This window comes from Malus sylvestris, chromosome 10 (genome assembly GCF_916048215.2).
Source record: "Malus sylvestris chromosome 10, drMalSylv7.2, whole genome shotgun sequence".
NCBI lineage: Eukaryota > Viridiplantae > Streptophyta > Magnoliopsida > Rosales > Rosaceae > Malus > Malus sylvestris.
In genome coordinates, this window is record NC_062269.1 from 7,160,896 (window position 1) to 7,179,186 (window position 18,291).

General features: G+C 35.5%; 1 protein-coding gene across 1 annotated transcript; it reads left to right on the plus strand.

Moving 5' to 3' along the window:
- The first annotated feature begins 1,563 nt into the window (after positions 1-1,563).
- Positions 1,564-14,232, plus strand: LOC126585491 (MADS-box transcription factor 23). The gene is made up of 7 exons (XM_050249939.1): positions 1,564-1,745; positions 9,067-9,142; positions 12,077-12,138; positions 13,287-13,386; positions 13,495-13,536; positions 13,640-13,723; positions 14,107-14,232. The coding sequence occupies exons 1-7, from the start codon at positions 1,564-1,566 to the stop codon at positions 14,230-14,232; spliced, it is 672 nt and encodes a 223-aa protein (XP_050105896.1).
- The last annotated feature ends 4,059 nt before the right edge of the window (positions 14,233-18,291 follow it).

Genomic DNA, 18,291 nt, shown 5'->3' on the forward strand with positions numbered 1-18,291 from the left:
TTATCTCTTTAGATCCCAACTTTATATTTTTTTTGTTCTTTAATAATAATTAGATTAATTTACAGACAACTTGTGTCTTCATATTCATGAAAATCTAAATAAGTAACATATTAAACTCGATTAAAAACATAATTCAATTTGAATCGATGATAAGCTAGACAAATCAAACTCTATCATATATATAATCTAACACATCAACGTCAGCAACAATAAGCACTTAGTTAAAATCAAATAAACAAAATTACTTATATATGCATCATTTATTAAGAATATTTAGAAAATATTTATGTTTAAAATTGGTTGATTACCAACGCTAGCCTTTGCTTGAACTATTATTCAAAAGAAGGGAAAAAAAAGTTAAACAAAAGAAACCCAAACATATACATATATAACCTAATTAAGTACTGTGCAAACTTTCTTTAAGTTGGTACATATATAATAAACATAGAGAACAAAATAAACTTGTGCTTGCATCTCTATTTCAAATCTTCCTTCACACGTTAAATGGTTGTCAATCGTTCACTTACATAAAATTTTCATACATGATTAACAGACACACACAACAATCTAAGCGTACATGTCATTACCAATGAAAACATAAGAAAAATACTAATGTTCTTTATTTGAGTCTCTTAATTTTCTTTTAATTTCGCAATTCATATATATATATAAAAGCATAAGTGCCTTAATTTTATAAGAGAAGAACAGCTGGGCATATAGACTATAGCTAATAGCTAGTAGGCCGACTACTGAGACTTGAGCAAGCCAAAACCCCTCCCAAAAAGAATGAAAGCGCCCTTGGTTTCCAAACACAACGTGTCAATCATCTATACGTCACCCTCTCCCATCATTTGTACACTCATACAAACAACGAATCCGGGGACTCTCTGAGAGTCCGAGGTTTCCCAATTCCCCACGCTTTTCATTTACACTCGCCAACACTCGCTCTCTTCCTCTTACGCGTGCCCATCCTGATCTGCCTTTTGTAACGTGAGCACCTCCTCCGATTCACTCCCGCTGGTCAACAGGCCTTTGTTTGATTCACTTGACAAAATATGGGCCCCAAGAAGCGAGTAGAATTGTCTTTCTCTACTCTAGCGAGTGGGGATGCGGTCCAGACGATTACCACTAAGCGGTTTCCCTCCAGAGCAGTCCGTACCGCGTTTCCTCAAATAAACAGGGTTTCTACTTTGTGGCTTTCCATAGAAAGCATTTATCGGTAGGTATATCTGAGGAAATTAAGGAAAGAGGGAGGCTGCTGCTGTTTTCTCCATAGCTTCTTCTAAGTAAGAAACTACAACTTTATTTTTTGAGGAAAAAATCAAAAAGAAAAAACGACTTTTTTTTTTAGATAAATATGATGATTTTTGTTCTTTTGGGTTTTTTTGGTTCATGTTAGTGATCTCGTTTTGCTTCGTATTACTGTTATCTCTAGCATGCTTTTGATCTTGTTTGCTTCAGGTTTTGATAACCAATTCAAGCGAATAGGAAAATTTTCCTGAATATGAGTAACTAATTTAATTTCTCTATGTATATATCTACCGATCTGATATAGAAGAAGGTATGGGGAGAGGAAAGGTTGTGATTCGAAGGATTGACAATTTGACGAGCAGGCAAGTGACCTTTTCGAAGAGAAGAAATGGGTTGCTTAAGAAGGCTAAGGAGCTATCAATCCTTTGTGATGCTGAGGTTGGATTGATTATCTTCTCTAGCACCGGCAGGCTTTACGATTATGCTAGCACTAGGTTAGATCTCTCTCTCTCTCTCTCTCTCTCTCTCTCTCTCTCTCTCTCTCTCTCTCTCTATATATATATATATATGTTGCCGGTGAACTTTTTTGTTGGATTGAGTTTGCACTGGAACTAGAGCTACTTGTTCCATGTATATGTCTTTAATGGTCTATCGAACTTTAATTTTCCTAGCTGACTTAGGGCTGGTTTGGTATTGCTGTGCTTTGAAAAAAAGCTGCTGTGAGAATAAGCGGCTGTAAAATAAATCAGCAGAGTGTTTGGTAAACTTTTTTGTAAAAGTGCTTTTGGAAAAAAAAAAGCAGTCTAATAGTGGGTCTTTTCATTAAAGAAGCACTGTAGCTCCATGTGCTTTGAAAAAAAGCCAGTTTTCCAAAGCTGCAAATAGCAGCTTCAGCTTTTTCCTTTGATTTCAGCTTATTCTCACAGCAACTTCCAAAATAAGCCCTTTTTTTTCAGTTTACCAAACACCTAAAACTCTCACAGCATTTTTTCATGGGTGCTTTTTTTTTAAGCACCTCACTCCCAAACTAGGTCTTAGTAGAATTTATGTATCCATGTTGATATATGCTGTATGTTCTAGCATAGGATTTGAGGTGGACTTGTTACTGGACTAGTCCAGACGACATATATCAGCAGTAGCGTCCTTTTTTATGAATCTATATATATATATATATATATATATATATATATATTTATATATAGAATGTCGAATTACTTACCCGAAGATGTTATTTGGCTATGTTGCTTCCTGTCTTAGGTCATGGATTGTGTAGAGTTTTGCCTTGTCTATTTTGCATAGGAATTCAGAAAGCTATATTATCTCTGATAAGAAACTGCTTTTAAAAACTTCCAACGAAAAAAAAGGTTACAGATAAAAGTATTTACATATGAATGCTTCTCACAATGTCCTATATATAGGATTCAATTATGATATAAGATATATATGCAAGAGCTGACTATTTACATATAATGATAAATAGAGACACGATGGAGTTAATGGATGATACGAAATTACATTGAATCCAGTTTATTTAGTAATGTTCAACGAAGAGGGGTTTCTGAGGTGTATGTGCGTGCGTGCATGCGCGCATGTGTCCCTCTCAGTTATTAGACCGTTTTCTCTTTAGCAGTTTTGGTTGGGGGGGGGGGGGGGAGGTGTTTATGATACTTCAAAGGTCTAAAGCATGCACAAGGAGAACTTCTACAGAAGTACTATTCAGGCAACCCCATGCATGCTTCTCCTTACTTTGACTTCCTTAAGATTGTGTTGCATGAGATGTGTTGTCTTAAAGAGAAGTTTGTAGGTAGTTTGTCAATTCTCGCGAAAAACAAGTATTATAAGGTGTACAGATTCAAGTATATACATGTTAGCAACTGTAATATCATCTAAGAATATCACATTTCTTTAGGGACTAAATTGAGGAACAGTGTAGGTCGCAATTCATCGGTGTCATTTCTTGGTACAAAGGAGGATGATGGGAAAGGCAGAATTTTCTGAACAAACTTCTCCACCACTGAACTTACAATTTCCCACTCATGTGCACCAATATATATCAAGTTAAAAATTAATGAACTTTAATTATCGTTTTTAGTGTTCAAGAAAAAAAAAAACATAAGAGATAAAGTTTGATAGGGATGACAACGGTCAATGGAGCCCGTTAATTAGTGCTATTAAATCATAACTAAATATATATATATATGTTGTCGATATATACTGTAATAGCATAACCAAACACTTACTTTATAAGTGACCTCATCATTCACAAACTCTGTTGTGACATTTTGACGACTTGATCAAGAGCGATGATGTGGGGAGATTTACTGATGGGAGACTTTGGATCTGGTCCTTAATTATGAATATTCTTTGATTGAAACCTTGTTGGTTTTTAATTTTTGATCAAGGTCCCTGAAATTAATGTGATAATTTATTTCTATGTATGTTACTATATTTTTTAAATTAAAAATTAGAAATTTTATTTGTTTATATAAATGATATTTTAAATAAAAAAACCATAATTTGTGGGATTAAAAATATTAAAATATAAATATACTATTGTAACATCCCACATCGCCCAGAGGAGTGGATCATGTAAGCCTTATATGTATATTCTCATCTCAACCTAGCACGAGGGCTTTTGGGAGTTCACTGGCTTCGGGTTCTGTAGGAACTCCGAAGTTAAGCGAGAAAGGGGCTAGAACATTCCCAGGATGTGTGACCTATTAGGAAGTTCTGCTCCCGTGAGTTCCCAGAAACAAAGCCGTGAGGGCGTGGTCGGGACCCAAAACGGACAATATCGTGCTACGGCGGTGGAGTTGAGCCTGGGATGTGGTGGGGGCTCGGGCCTAGATGTGACAACTATTGTGTGTGTGCGTATATAAACATGGGTACATTCATCAAAATTAACCAAAAAATTTATTGTATCAAAACATGGGTACATTCTTCAAAATCACACAAAAAGAAAATATATTAGGCTTAATAACATTAGTAAATTTCTTCGATTAAACTTGACATGGATACATTTTAAAATCAAAGAAAAAAGAATGTACCCATATAAGTTTAAAAATGGATTAGAAAAAAATTGAATAGATTTTATATAAAAAAAGGGGTACATTTTACATATAACAAATTGGTATATTTAAGATCAAGGTCTAAAATATCGATATTATTGGCGATATTTCGCCGATAATATCATTTTTTTTAGAGAACGATATTTTCACACTTATCCACTTAATTATCGTCAATATATCGATATTTTTGTCGATATTATCGCGATAATATCAGAGACGATATTTTCAACATTTTAATGCATTATTTGGGCAATCTATTGCGATATTATCGATAATATTGATAATATCGCAAAATGAAACCCAAATCATCTGCAACCTGTTGCATCAAGTTATTGACCTCACCTTCCAGTGTCGAAAGCGAGGTGGAGCCAGCCATGGCGGTCTCCATGAACTTGGCCTGGACCTCCATGTTCACAAACTGCTTCTCGAACGAGTCCATGGTCTCCGACATCTTCTGGTGGTTTCCAGTGGCTAGCGACGACTCGAGCGATTTGACGATATTGCCTATTGACTTGTTGATGGTGAACATCTTGGGCTAGGTGTCAAGCTGCGTCACCACGTTGTCGAGCCGCGAGGCGAGGCGGAGGTAGTTCATCTGCTCAGTGCACTTCCGGATCGCGTTCTCGGCGGAGATCCGGGCGCTGTCGACGTTTCCCTTCTCCATTGCCTTCTTGATCTTGAGCTTCTCGTCTTTCTCCTCCTTCTCGCACTTCCTGGACTGCGCTGGAGCGACTTGGAGGTGAATTTGAGCTCCATGATCTGGTTCATCACCTTCTCGGTGTTTCCCATGGCGGAATTTGGGGATTTTTTTGGGGGAATTTGATTTTCTAGGGTTTTGGTTTTCTGATAGGAGGAAGAAAGATCCGAGCTTTTGTGCATTTTTGGACTTCGATACACGTGTTTCGCGTCCGTGCCTCAAAGAAGTCAATAGAGGGCGAGGCCGACGTTTCCTACCTTACTTTTTTGGGCACTTCTGTGCAATATTTTGGGCCTCACTTGCAATTATGTTTTCACAATATATGGGGCATGTTAACCAAATTGTCAGTGATATCAAGGGTATTGCCTCAAATTTTCAAACCATTAGTTGGAACCAAGGTCTAAAATATCGATATTATCGACGCGATATTTCGCCGATAATATAGTTTTTTTCAGAGGACTATTCGAACCCCTCCCTTTGTCAACCACGCACCTGGGCCTTATCCAACTCGCTACAGATGTGTTTGTAATTACATATTTAGCCTGTAATATTTATATGGTCGTTAAGATGTCTGCAAGGCTTGCAAGCTAATATTTATTATCTAGGATAAATTTCTATGAAGTGTAAAATATTGTACTAATTCATTATATATAAATGATTATGGTGTGTTTAAACTTCTTTCATTAATTACTACATATTTTCTACACTCACAATGTTTGCCAGCTCGCTATATAATCAACTTAAATTAGTTAAATCCATCATGCAATCCATTTCCTTCCAATTTTTTGTGATAAATTAATAGATAATTGACTAAATAAACATCCTGCAAAGTTTCAATAAAAATTTCCAAGTTTTTCTTACAATTTCCGTGGTTTTTATTCAATTTTTATTGATATCGATAATATCCTGATATTTCCATTGAAATTTCCGTGTTTTTGGACTACGGATATTTCCGATATCATCGATATTTTAGACCTTGTTTAAGATTGAGTACATTTTAAGATTAAAAAGTTTTACATGAATGGGTACATATAATTAGCCTGGGTACATTTAGCAAAATAAAAAGTACAAATACAAAAAAATATATGGGTACAAATACAAACAAACTTTAAAAAATATGGGCACAAAAAGAAATTAATATATGGGTACAAATTAAAACTGAAAAGAAAATTGGTACAAGTTAAAAAAGAATTACAAATTAAAAATGGGTACAAACTAAAACTAAAAATATATGATAAAAAATTTAGTCATAAATATAAATATGCTAATTGTAACATTTTTAATATTAAATGAATATATTTAGAAATAAAAAAATATTTTATTATTGAAATAATGAATGATGTTATTAATACCCAAGGACCTTGATCAAAAATTGAAAATTAATAGGATTTTAATCAATGGAGTAGCAAAAGGAATGATGAGAACCTAATTTCTCCTTTACTAATATATACCTACGTACTCTGCATGTTAAAAAACCGAATTCTCTTCCGATCTCCCTCCATGATGATTTCATAATGTTCAGCAACACTTGGTTGTTGTAGCCCCTTGAATGCTCACTTGTGAAGAGAACCTTTAGCAATTTCATGTGAATGCTTTGTTCACGATTGTTTTATCTTCGTTCAACTTCTCAGTCAAGTGAAGGAAGAGTCTTTATACTTATCAGAACAAAGATGTAGTTGAAACATGATATCATAGTTATATTGGGTTATACTATGTTACTTTTAAGTTTTATCTATATCAAATCGTGCAATTTTATAAGCATGAAAAAAAAAAATCGAGAGTTGCCCAATTGGCTACATCAATAATGCTTAGAGAATCTCCAACACTGCTAGCTACAAATTTGTTAGTTAGCGTGAAAATGATTCAAAATCTATAATAGCTAGTTAGTTTTCTATGAGCATCTCCTACATTACTAGCTAAATAATTCATTTGCAAGAGCTAGTTGTTTTTGTGAAAATTGTTGATTCATTTAAGATGGACAAAGCCTCATGAAATATTGCAAGCCTTAAAACCATTTAAATCATTTTCCATCTCAAGTGGTTAAAGGATCAAGAAATGAAATGAATAGTACAGAAACTATAAGTCCCCAATCACAACCCTGCTCCCTTCCTTTGCCTTGGATACTCACCTAATAAGTGCTTGAAATATGCAGTCGTAGTCAAAGCCAAATAAGCCACGGACACCAAATCAATGTGCTAAAGTGAAACTTGTCATTCATCAGTCAAAAATTCTTGAAATGATAGAATATTTGATTTGAGGGTGCAACAAAGCGGTATATTTTGGTTAATTTTCTAGCTAGTAGAGCCTCAATTGAGACAGAAAAAAATAATAATGTTGAAACTCAATATTTTTCTTTCTTAATTGTAAATTTTGTCTACAAATTTAGTTTTCTTAGTATTACCCCTTTATTTTTGTTTTCTTTCATTGGTTGGCATTTGCGCATTGGTATTGATATTGGAATTTGCATTGGCATTGGTAGCAGCATCAACATGCATCAACATCAAAACTAGCTATTTTCTCGGTAAACTCATGATCTAGTGTACCTTCATGAGTTTGATGCGAGTTCTAAAAGCTTTGCAATTTGGTTTCTTTATGCTAGGCTATTTTTAGTATTTTATGTCTTAGGATTTCCTACCTTATGTTAAAATATATAAGGACTATGATGCATACATGGGTGTAGCCACATTTACTAAAAGGGATCATGTATATGAGTCCAAATCTCCCTCCCTATAGTTTTATGTTTGTTTACCTTTTATCTTCTAGGATAAGTATTGTTCTTTGCTAAGTGGGAAAATTAATTCTTGAAATGTAGCCATTTTGTTCCCTAGTCCTCTTGGCAAATAAAGCCAAAATGTAACTCTTTATGCTTGTTTGCTTCAGTTACATATGAAATAGGCGTATTACACCCCAAATTTGTTGTTGCAGTTGCATTGGTTGTTAGACCAAAAGGGTATCAGCTTAAGAGAGTATTGGCTCTTCGACGGCCGGTCACCAATGTTCTTGATATATATATATATGGCCACCAACACTTTCTTGTAGGTAAAAGTCTATTTGAATGGAGTTAGACTGAGCCATTATTGAGGAGGGTTTGAGTACTTTTGCAATGGCTACTAAAGTTTTCAGAAGATCTCTCCGCATAGATGTTTCCAACCATTTGACATATATGCACAACGTCAGGTTAGGGTTTAGGTTTTAAGGCTCCAAAGAGCTGCCAGAGGTGATGGTTGAGTAGACATGAGTGTCTGGGAGATTTCTTGGTAAGGTTAGGGTTAGGGTTTTAAGGGTACAAAATAAGAGGAGAAATGAGTTTCGGTAACTAAGGTAGGATTTCAATTAACTTTTTTTAAACCTACAAACTAAGGAACCGGATTCTCACTTCAGTAATACTCTAGCTAGCAGCTAGATCAGTGACCTAGTTACTGGATTTGGCTATCAACTCAGATTTGATATAGGATGGCTTCTTTTTCATTTTAATCAAGTGTGGCTTCTTTTATTGTTGGGAAGAAAAATATCACTCAACAGTAGCTATGCATAATGCGAATCAGGGCCAACAAATATCATCATTTAAGCAATTGAAATGACCAAATGACCAAAATATGTAACAGCATGAAAAAGTATTGTCAGATTCCTTAATACTCAAAGGGACTCTAGCTCAAGTTGCCAATGGCATTTGGCCATCCCGTAGTTTGTCTGCATACAAAAAACGGGTTACAGATTTCCACAAATCCGTTTAAAACAAACGTTAACAAATATTACAAGTATTTCCCCCATATGCTTGATAAACTTGTTTATACAATAGTTGAAAAAGATTATAGGGATTTTTGCCTTGGTTTATTCACTTGAATACAGTAGTGGAAGCATTTCAACTTATGTACCCCATATATATACATAGATATTATTCATAATTTGGTCGAGAAACATACAAAGTGTATATATCCATTGAAAAAGGAAAGGACAGAAAATATCTCATTACAATCAAAACCTAAATAATATTCACAAGGTACATGATTGTTGCATCTAACGACCATAACGCTTTGACTTTCTTATCAGCATGAAATCAGTTGTCGATCGTTTCAACAAACTGAAAGTGGAGCATCAACTGCTGAATCCTGCTTCAGAAGTCAAGGTAACCACTCAACAAAAAAAGCTCCAATTTTCTTTGTGCTGAATACCTGCAATTATACTGAATAAAGGCATTATATCTATCTGACACTGTCACTAAGCTTCGTCGACAATGAGTACATGCTAGCCAGATTTGATTTCATATAATTTTGTATGCTCTACGTAATGCCTACGCATGCATACCACTTCTTTAATTACATAGCTCTATGGTTTTGCCTATGTATAGTAACAAACATTAGCAAACATATATAATCCCCTCTAAACAATGTTGGATTATATCCTTTCAGAGAGATTAGAGACAAGCAAACATAGAAATAGCGAGAGCTAGCTCTCCAAGCTCCTGTAGTCTTTCTTAGTCACGAATTTAGTTGTATGGGAAAGTACATGATGGGATTAGTCTAGATAGTCTGAAATAGCATTATGGAAGAACATGTATGCCTAGAAAGTGAGAAATTAGGACTCAGATGTTACCAGTTTTCATTACAAAACTTCTGAGACAATCATAGAGCTCTATCCTCTTCAACACATTCTTGTCACTTGACTCATGAAGAGATGCATAAAGGATTCTAGGGAAGAGAAGCTCAATACATTAACAAACCATCAAACAATTGCACCATTTTCCAAAGGTCTAAAATGCACAAGATTGAAAGCCTGAACAAAATTTTGTATCAAAAAGTTAAACACTCAGGTTGATCGGAAGAGTGGTGGATCACGATAGGACATTCAGGAAAGACAGATACATGCTCTTTCGACGCTGACAATAGTAACTGTGAAGTCCGAATTGGAAAAGAAACATGGAAGAGAAGGTATTTATGTTATTGACATTGTCGTTCCACAGGCTCAGGTGAAATCAGGTGTTCAATGAAGTTATAAGGTATGCCATGCAAACTAGTCATTCTTCCAGGTTGAAAGTTCAATTTAAGATACCATTACTACAAACACATCGAGGGAAAGGGAGATGAGTTTCACTAATGTTGCTCTGGGACAACTTCTTTCTCATCTAGCTGACATAACTTAAGTTCAAACAACTTGTTAAAGTCTAACTGACGTTCTAGCAAATAGAAACACAAAGTTTCCATATTGATATTATAATTCGAATTTTCCGTTAGAAGCAAAATCTGGTAGTAGTAATAATTCAAGGGGTTTTCTTCAATATATCTGGAGAAAAGCCCAGCGTTACTTAGGGAAGGGTAGCACTTTCCTTTCAGGGATGCTATTGCTACTTCAGAATATACTTAAGTGAAACCTAGATTATATTTTCTTCTTTTATGAGGAGATAACTAACCATATCTTAACCACTCTTCAAAAGAATGTAGCAATCTAAAATAGCCATGGTACTCAAAGGAACCATTTAACATCCTTGCAACACCCCACCAGCCTGAAATCATTGTGGAATGAATACAACACATGAACATGCGGAGTTAACAATGAAGCCTGTCTTTGATGGATTGTAGATAAAAGGAAAATAAAGATGCAAGGCCCGGACAAGCTAAACTTATCTTATGTATAATATTCCATTTGCAAAAGGCAACGCCGTTAGCTAATGCATATTTTTTTGCATTTGCAGAAGAAAAGAACAAAAGTCTAAGAGGAAGTATGATGGTGCTGAAGCTTTGATAGCCCCAAGAGTTTTAAGGATCCAAGCTTTAGAAAAATTCCATTGAATAATAGTTCGTTTGTGTTGAACCATTTTAGACTATTCCAACTCGTATCCAATTAGAGGGCTTTATATTCACGAAAAGACAGACAGCCCGGTAAAATTCTGAAGAAACAACGAAAAAGTTAATATATTGATCCATTGAGAAATTCAACTTGCCCCATGTAACGAAAAACTTCAGCCTAGGATTGTAGTATAGTGGAAGGGAATATTTCCATTTCCATAGTTATTAGTAACATATAGTTTCTGGACATGTAAATCAGGACCTCCCACAAGAATTCCTCCATTGATGGGAAGAAAAATTGAAGAAACAAGTGCAGAATGGAAATCTTTGAGTTGATGGACACAAATGGTGAAAGAAATGGTGTGGGAAGCAATTTCCATATGTTTTGAAATCCAGGAATAACAGATGAAGAGAAAAATGTGACATAGTTGTATCCTAGGGTTTTAGTAAAACATGGGAGCTATCAGAACTTCTGAACAGCTTACCAAAGGGTGAATGTTGTTGTCATTTTCTCTTTAGTGCGAAGGATACTATGCATGGCAGGTAACATCCTTCAATTTCTATTTCAATTTCAATTTCATCGGTAATGTTCTAGCTGTTCGATCAGTAGAATGATGTAGACACCTGCTCTCAACAACTTTGTACCATTAGTAGTCACCGAGTAGCTTAGTAAATAAGTGAAAAGGCAACTTTTAGAGCAGACATAAGATGCACGTTTGGGATCAAACAAAGAATAATAATATTCACCAACATAAGATGCACGTTTGTCACAAACCTCAAACCATACGCCATTTCATTGGACCATCAATGATGTTCTCGGTTGGCATGGCCCATCGGGCTAGTCGACCATGTGTGATGTATAGATGCATTCATGTAAACCCCAGTCAACGTGCATTTATAGATTGACTATGAAAGAACAAAGCGAGTTACTACCATATGGTAGCAAGACTTCCTTGAAACGGATTCTTGGAAGAGTTAGACAGAAACGGCCAAAGAAATTAACCAACAATTTGTGCCCTAAGCTATGATGAAATTTAGTTTACTATTGTTCCTATAATCTCTAATTTGTGAGCACATGCAACCAAAACCAATTGGTGATGAGTGGAGAGGCCTAAGATATGTATTTACAGGACAAAATATAAAATAAAATATGCCACTTCAAATTCCTGATGTGTGATTTTACATTGGCTAACATTTTCTAGTGCTCCTATAAATGTGATCATCTAGTGAGTTCATATTTCATGCAGACAAATATTTAATGTATTTTTATTTGATAGTTTTGGCAAAGGGAAGCAACAAGCTTGAGGCAACAATTGCGGTACTTGGAAGAATGTCACAGGTACAATCATTGCTTTTTATTGAATCTTCAACATTACATAGCAATTTGATTCAAGTACCAAAACCTAACAATGCATATTTCATGTTGCTTACTGGAAAAGGATATCATACTAACTATGGTTCATCTAACTACCCAACCAGAAAACCTTTTCGACATGGAAGACGAGTAATGAAAAGACGTTACTTGATTATTCATAAGAAACATAACAAATAATTAGCAATAATTAATTAAATACAATAGCAGTGGACAAGAAGCTACGGAAAAAATAAAAAAAAATTAATTAGTATCCTGCTGCTCAGCCCTAACATAGAATATACAGATGCAAAATCAAGAAATTTCACAAAAGGAAATATGAAATGTCTCTGAACTTTTAAAAACTGAGGTCCCCAAAAAAGTTTCACATCTTGTCACACATGTATTGATCTAACATATAAAAATATTAAGTATATAAGAAAACATGTATTGATAGCAAAATAGTTTCGCATGTTGTCAGACATGTATTGATCTAACATATAAAAATATTAATTATATAAGAAAGGTTCTGCTAATTTCTTTAGATTACAGAGATTTGAGTCAGAGTACTCAATTCTTTCAATCCTCTATTTACGAACTTGAGGTAGTGACTGTTATTATTAGTGTTCTTCACATTTATATGGTGATGAAACGATCCCGGTGAAATCTACTTTCCGGCAGTCAAAACTAGTTTTTTCCGGACATAAGCCAGTAATCTTTTTGTATGTATTACATGAGTTGGAATCGAAAACAATTCCAAGGAATTTAGGTCTAGTGTAATTGGGTTTGAATTTTTAGGGCATTTAGGTCTATTTAGGTGGGGTTTTTGCTATAATTGATAGTTTTTTTTTATTAAAAAAAATGTCATTTACAAAATTGGAATGTAAGTTTTGGCTATTTATGATAAATTATCCTTTTAAACCAACTGAAATGCAACTTTGTAAAAATCGCTTCACAATATCCTGATACTGTTAGTTAAATATTGCTAAAACACTTAAGGTTTACCCATGAAATGTGAGATAATGATTTATTGGGAAAAAATAGTATCTCATACTCACAAAGTAACATTTAGTATATATGAATCAGTTTGTGAGAACGTTTAGAGTATAGCCTCACACCTTCTGTAAATTATGCAGGCAGTTAATGGGGGAAGAACTTTCTGGTTTGAGTGCCAATGATCTACAAAATTTGGAAAGTCAGCTTGAGATGAGTTTGAAAGGTGTCCGAACGAAAAAGGTATCAAATGCCATAGACCCTGATTACAGTCTCACTTAATAATTTCATGCTCCCTTCTTTATATAGCACATGCATGGCACTCATTGTTTTAATTTTTCTATTCTGCAGAACCAGATATGTAATGATGAAATAAAAGAACTGAACCAGAAGGTTGCCCAGGAACTGGCTCAATTTCTCCCAGTTGATTAATATTTATTCATTTTATTGGGGGTAAATTGATGCTTATTACCATTGTTTTTTACTTTATTTTCAGGGATCTTTCATACATCAAGAGAATATAGAACTGCATAAGAAGCTAGACCTCGTAAGTAAAGAGAATGAGAAATTGCAAAAGAAGGTATTGTCTATACAATAAGCTCTACTTTTATATTTAACACATTATAATTCATCAAAAGGGTAAAGAGAGGCAATGGGTAGAGGGAAAGCGAGAGGAATCAAATGAGCATAAACCTTAAAGCCATTATGTTATTATACTTATCAAGCAAACGTGAAGATGTCTTCTCTAGCAAACACTAAAAGGTCGTACCCAGTGCACAAGGCTCCCGCTTTACGCAGGGTCTGGGAGAGGTGAATGTCGGCTAGCCTTACCCCCATTTATGGAGAGGCTGCTCCCAAGTCTCGAACCCGAGACCTACCGCTCATGGGCGAAGGCACTTGCCATCGCACCAAGTGCGACCTCTCTTCTCTAGCAAACACTAACACAAAATATTTTAATATCAGGTTTATAAAGCAAGGGATGTGAATCGAGGAAACAAAAGTTCACAGCCTCCACATAGCATCAGCAATGAAGATGATTTGCATGCACCCACCCATCTGCAGCTAAGCCAACCACAGATTCAAACTTAGCATTGGGCTTGGGCCTTCGAACAATGAAGTGCCAACAAAAGTTATATATAACCCCACTAACGTGTAATATAGCCCATATTGATCCAATCGACAAACCCCCCAAAAAGAAAGAACAAGCAAAGCTCACTGTTTTGATTAACATCTCTTCAAAGTGTGCAAACAGATTACAACTGCATTGGCAAAGTTGTTTCACAGCGGTGGATAGCTATGTCATAATGCAGAATGCAGGCAACTCGCACCGCAGTGAAAGTCAATCTTCAAGGAGTGAAATGTCATACTAATAGTAAATGGATCCAACGAAAGGACCAACAGCTTTGATACGAAATGTTCTATCAAACAAACTTTAGTATTTCTGTAAGAGAATTAGACAACCAGTTAGGTGTGAATTTATGCAATAATGGCAAAGAATTGTGTCAAGACCAACTTTATGTGTTGTGACCAATCAAAGAATAATTGTCAAGACTTACTCCTACTTCCAAGACACTTTTAGAGACCCAGGTTTTCATTCTACCACTCACTGCAGCCAGTCTATGGTATGCCTAAAAGAAAAAATGAACAAGAACAGTAGCAAGCATAAAAAACCAAGCTAGTTTCTCATTTGAAGAGATAATGTTTCATGATTGGTATTTATTGTTATCCTAAAATCAAAGAGAGGGTTATGTGCCTACATTATCATCATTTCACGAAATGCATGTCTTATTTAACAATCGATTTTCTGCTCTTCTTAGATCACTCTCAACCATTGATTTTAGTTTTGAATACCAAACAAACAGTGTGTGCAGCAATCAATAAGTGAATCTACTATAAGATAACCCAAGATTCTTGCCTGTGTGGAAACTATGATCAATAATGTAGCTCTTAGTTGCTAAATCATCCTTTGTTTTTGGTGACCCAATATTGGAGGAAATTTTTTATAAAGTTAGTTAGTTTTGTATTTTTGATTGAGTGTTTGAATCGGTTTCTTGGGTAGAATTGTAGAGAATTGAGAGAGCTTTGAGATTTGGATATCAGCTGTGCAAATAATGCAGCAACCCTGATTGATTAAGTAAGGTGAACATTACACAAAAGTATGGTGCATTTCCATCACCCATACTTATCTAAAAAGGTGATTGACAAGAGACTTTAACAACCATTAAGCCTTACTACTCCAGATTACATCCTAACCCTCCATTTGGGGTTAAGTGATTTAATCTGGAGTGTACACTTGTCACTCACACACTTACACACACTTTTAAAACAAAACTAGCCATTGGAGACTAAAACCCTTTATCTTCTTTCTTCTTCTTCGATGCAGATCACATCCTTTTGCTTAGGAGTCCCTTGCTGCCTTCGACTCCTCGACTCCAGGAGCTGGTTAGCTTTCAACAATTTTGTGCCAATTGATGTTAAATGCATAAAATAAAGGCAACGAAAATAAATCAAACACCCATTTAATTAATGGCCATTTTCTAAACAGATGCAGAACGATCTTTATTTACATTTGTGGTTCAACAGATGTTAACAAATTCTTTGCTTAATCTTCTAAAAGGTGGCCTATCAGTTTCCAGATAAGAATGGACGCAATCCAATTTTCACTACCTCCATTTCTCTTGAAAACTAAGTATTTCTATCAAATTCTTCCAAATGAGATGTTGTTCTTTTTTTTTTTTTAATTCACTTTACATGCTACAAATGAACATTTGTTATCTTGCTTGGTTTGAAGAGTCATTTGAATATTTCTTATATTTTGTCTAACAAATTGGGTACAAACCCAAGAACAAGCTGAGCAAAAGAAAACTTAAACTGTAAAGCTATGAGTGTTCCGAATACTATGTTTTTTTATTAGTGATCAGTTTTGATATTTTTGAATACCAATATAGAAAGGTGACATAAATAGTTCATGGGAGAAAATTTATTCATTAAATATTCTAGATTCTTTTATACATATGGTTGCTTCAGTTTGAATTATCTGGTGGTTGGAATAGGAAGGGATATCGGGCAACATTCAAATGAACGATTTGAAGACCTGTTGACTCTAATAACTGATTGTTGAGTTTATCAGGTTGGAGGATTGCCTACATATATCTGGGAGGAAAAATCAAATCACTGGTGTAGTTATAAGAAAAGATGATATAACATAGGCAATTAAGTATTACATCATGCATGGATCATTTTTTATGAGCAGGCTACGGCGTGGTGTTAAAGAGATGAGTTATACATACACTTGTCTTCACGCAAATGGTGGCGTTGCGATTGAGCCTGGAATAGAAAGCCTACATATCCCTAGGAAGGGAATCAGATCGCGTGTAGTTCAGATTTTGCTCCTCTAATTGATCTGGAGTCGTCTGCGTGGACGGTCCATCTTAGAGTGATGGGGACTGTTCTTCTTAGCATTGATCTGCCGCCCTCTGTAAATACAGTTGATGTTGAGAGTGGGTTTCTTCGCTGGGTGTGAATCTTCATCGTTATTACGCTTATCATACCTATCTCTATCCTTTGGTTCGGCTGAATCTTCATTTCTTGCCTTGCCCCTAACGTGCTTTCAACAATGTCCCTGATCTAGCAATTCCTCAATGTGGTCTCTCAGTGTATAGAAATTCTGAGATTCATGGCCGATACTCTGGTGAAAAGAGCAATATTCATTCAGATTTTTGTTTGCTAGGTGCTCGGGAAGCGATTTTGGACGTCGGAGGTAGGGTTTGTCCTTGATGTTGTGGAGAATGTTGTTGACAATAGTGTTCAAAGCGGTGTATTGCTTTGGCTTGGTGGAGCTTGCCTGTCCCGATGCCCCATTTTGTCTATCTGACGTGGAGAAGGGAGAGGAATATCTAGTCGTTCATCCTTCAATCAGTCTTTTTGGTATAGTCCTGATCAATGACTATCTTCAAGGTTTTATTATCCCAGTTCGTGAGGTCATCTGCCAGGTTGAAGCACTCTGCCAGGGTAGCGTAGTCATATTTTCTTTTGTTCAGCTTCTAGGAGAGAGGTGAATGAACATAGAGGCTTTGTTTGAACGTCATGGGGTACAACCTATCATCCAGCTTATCTACTCAGCTTCAACATGAAAACGCTTCAGGTAAGCCCTAAGATTTTCAGCCTTGGACTAAGAAGTCATTCTGAACATGGCCTCGTGACGTTTGCGGACATCGCGGTACACTGAGAAAGTGTTGGTCAAAAGGTCAACCAGGCTCTCGAAGCAATTGATGGATCTAGCTGGCAACACCAAGAACCATCACATGGTAGGTCCTTCTAGTGTGGATGGGAACATCTTGCACATCCAGGTGTCATTGTTATTGTATAACGCCATGGCATTTCGATAGTACATAATGTGGTATTCTGGATTTGAATCTTCACGAAACGACTTAAACTGAGGTTGAGTGAACTTCTCAGGTGATGGGATGGACTCAATTGTCAAGGTGATGGGGCTCTTGTTCCGGACTGTCGGCTTAATAGGGATGCGGGGGTGGTGTTCTTTCATCATCACTTAAGAATAATTAGTATTATGGTCTAGTGGTATTCCTCTACACTTGTAAGTGAGAAGTCTTAGGTATGATTATCGTTAAAGGTAAATTTGAACCACATTATTGTTAGCCCATTATGAGGCTTAGCCCGCTTCCTCACCCCTTAGTGTAGATAATATTGTTTGTTCAGAAAAAATTAGTTGATTATCAACTCTAGCCTTTGCTTGAACTATTATTCAGAAGAAGAAAAAAAAAGTTAAACTTAAGAAACCCAAACATATACATATAACCTAATTAAGTGTGCAAACTTTCTTTAAGTTGGTACATATATAATAAACATAGAGAACAAAATAAACTTTTGCTTACATCTTTATTTCAAATCACCCTTCACACACTAAATGGTTGCCAATAGTTCAGCTACATAGAATTCACATAAATCAACAATTGACCAATATACACACACGACAATCTGAGCGTACATGTAATTACCAATTAAAAGATATAAAATCCAATCACAATAATAAAAATTACATATTAATTTTGAGAAAATAATTTCCACCAATATTTATTTTACTCAATTCAAATACTAAAATAAACATAAGTCCCTGAATATATTTTT

Coding starts and splice junctions, on each gene's coding strand:
- LOC126585491 (XM_050249939.1), top strand. CDS start 1,564: ATGGGGAGAGGAAAGGTTGTGATTCGAAGGATTGACAATTTGACGAGC. Junction 13,387..13,494: donor AAGGTGTCCGAACGAAAAAG/GTATCAAATGCC, acceptor TCTATTCTGCAG/AACCAGATATGTAATGATGA. Junction 13,537..13,639: donor TAAAAGAACTGAACCAGAAG/GTTGCCCAGGAA, acceptor CTTTATTTTCAG/GGATCTTTCATACATCAAGA.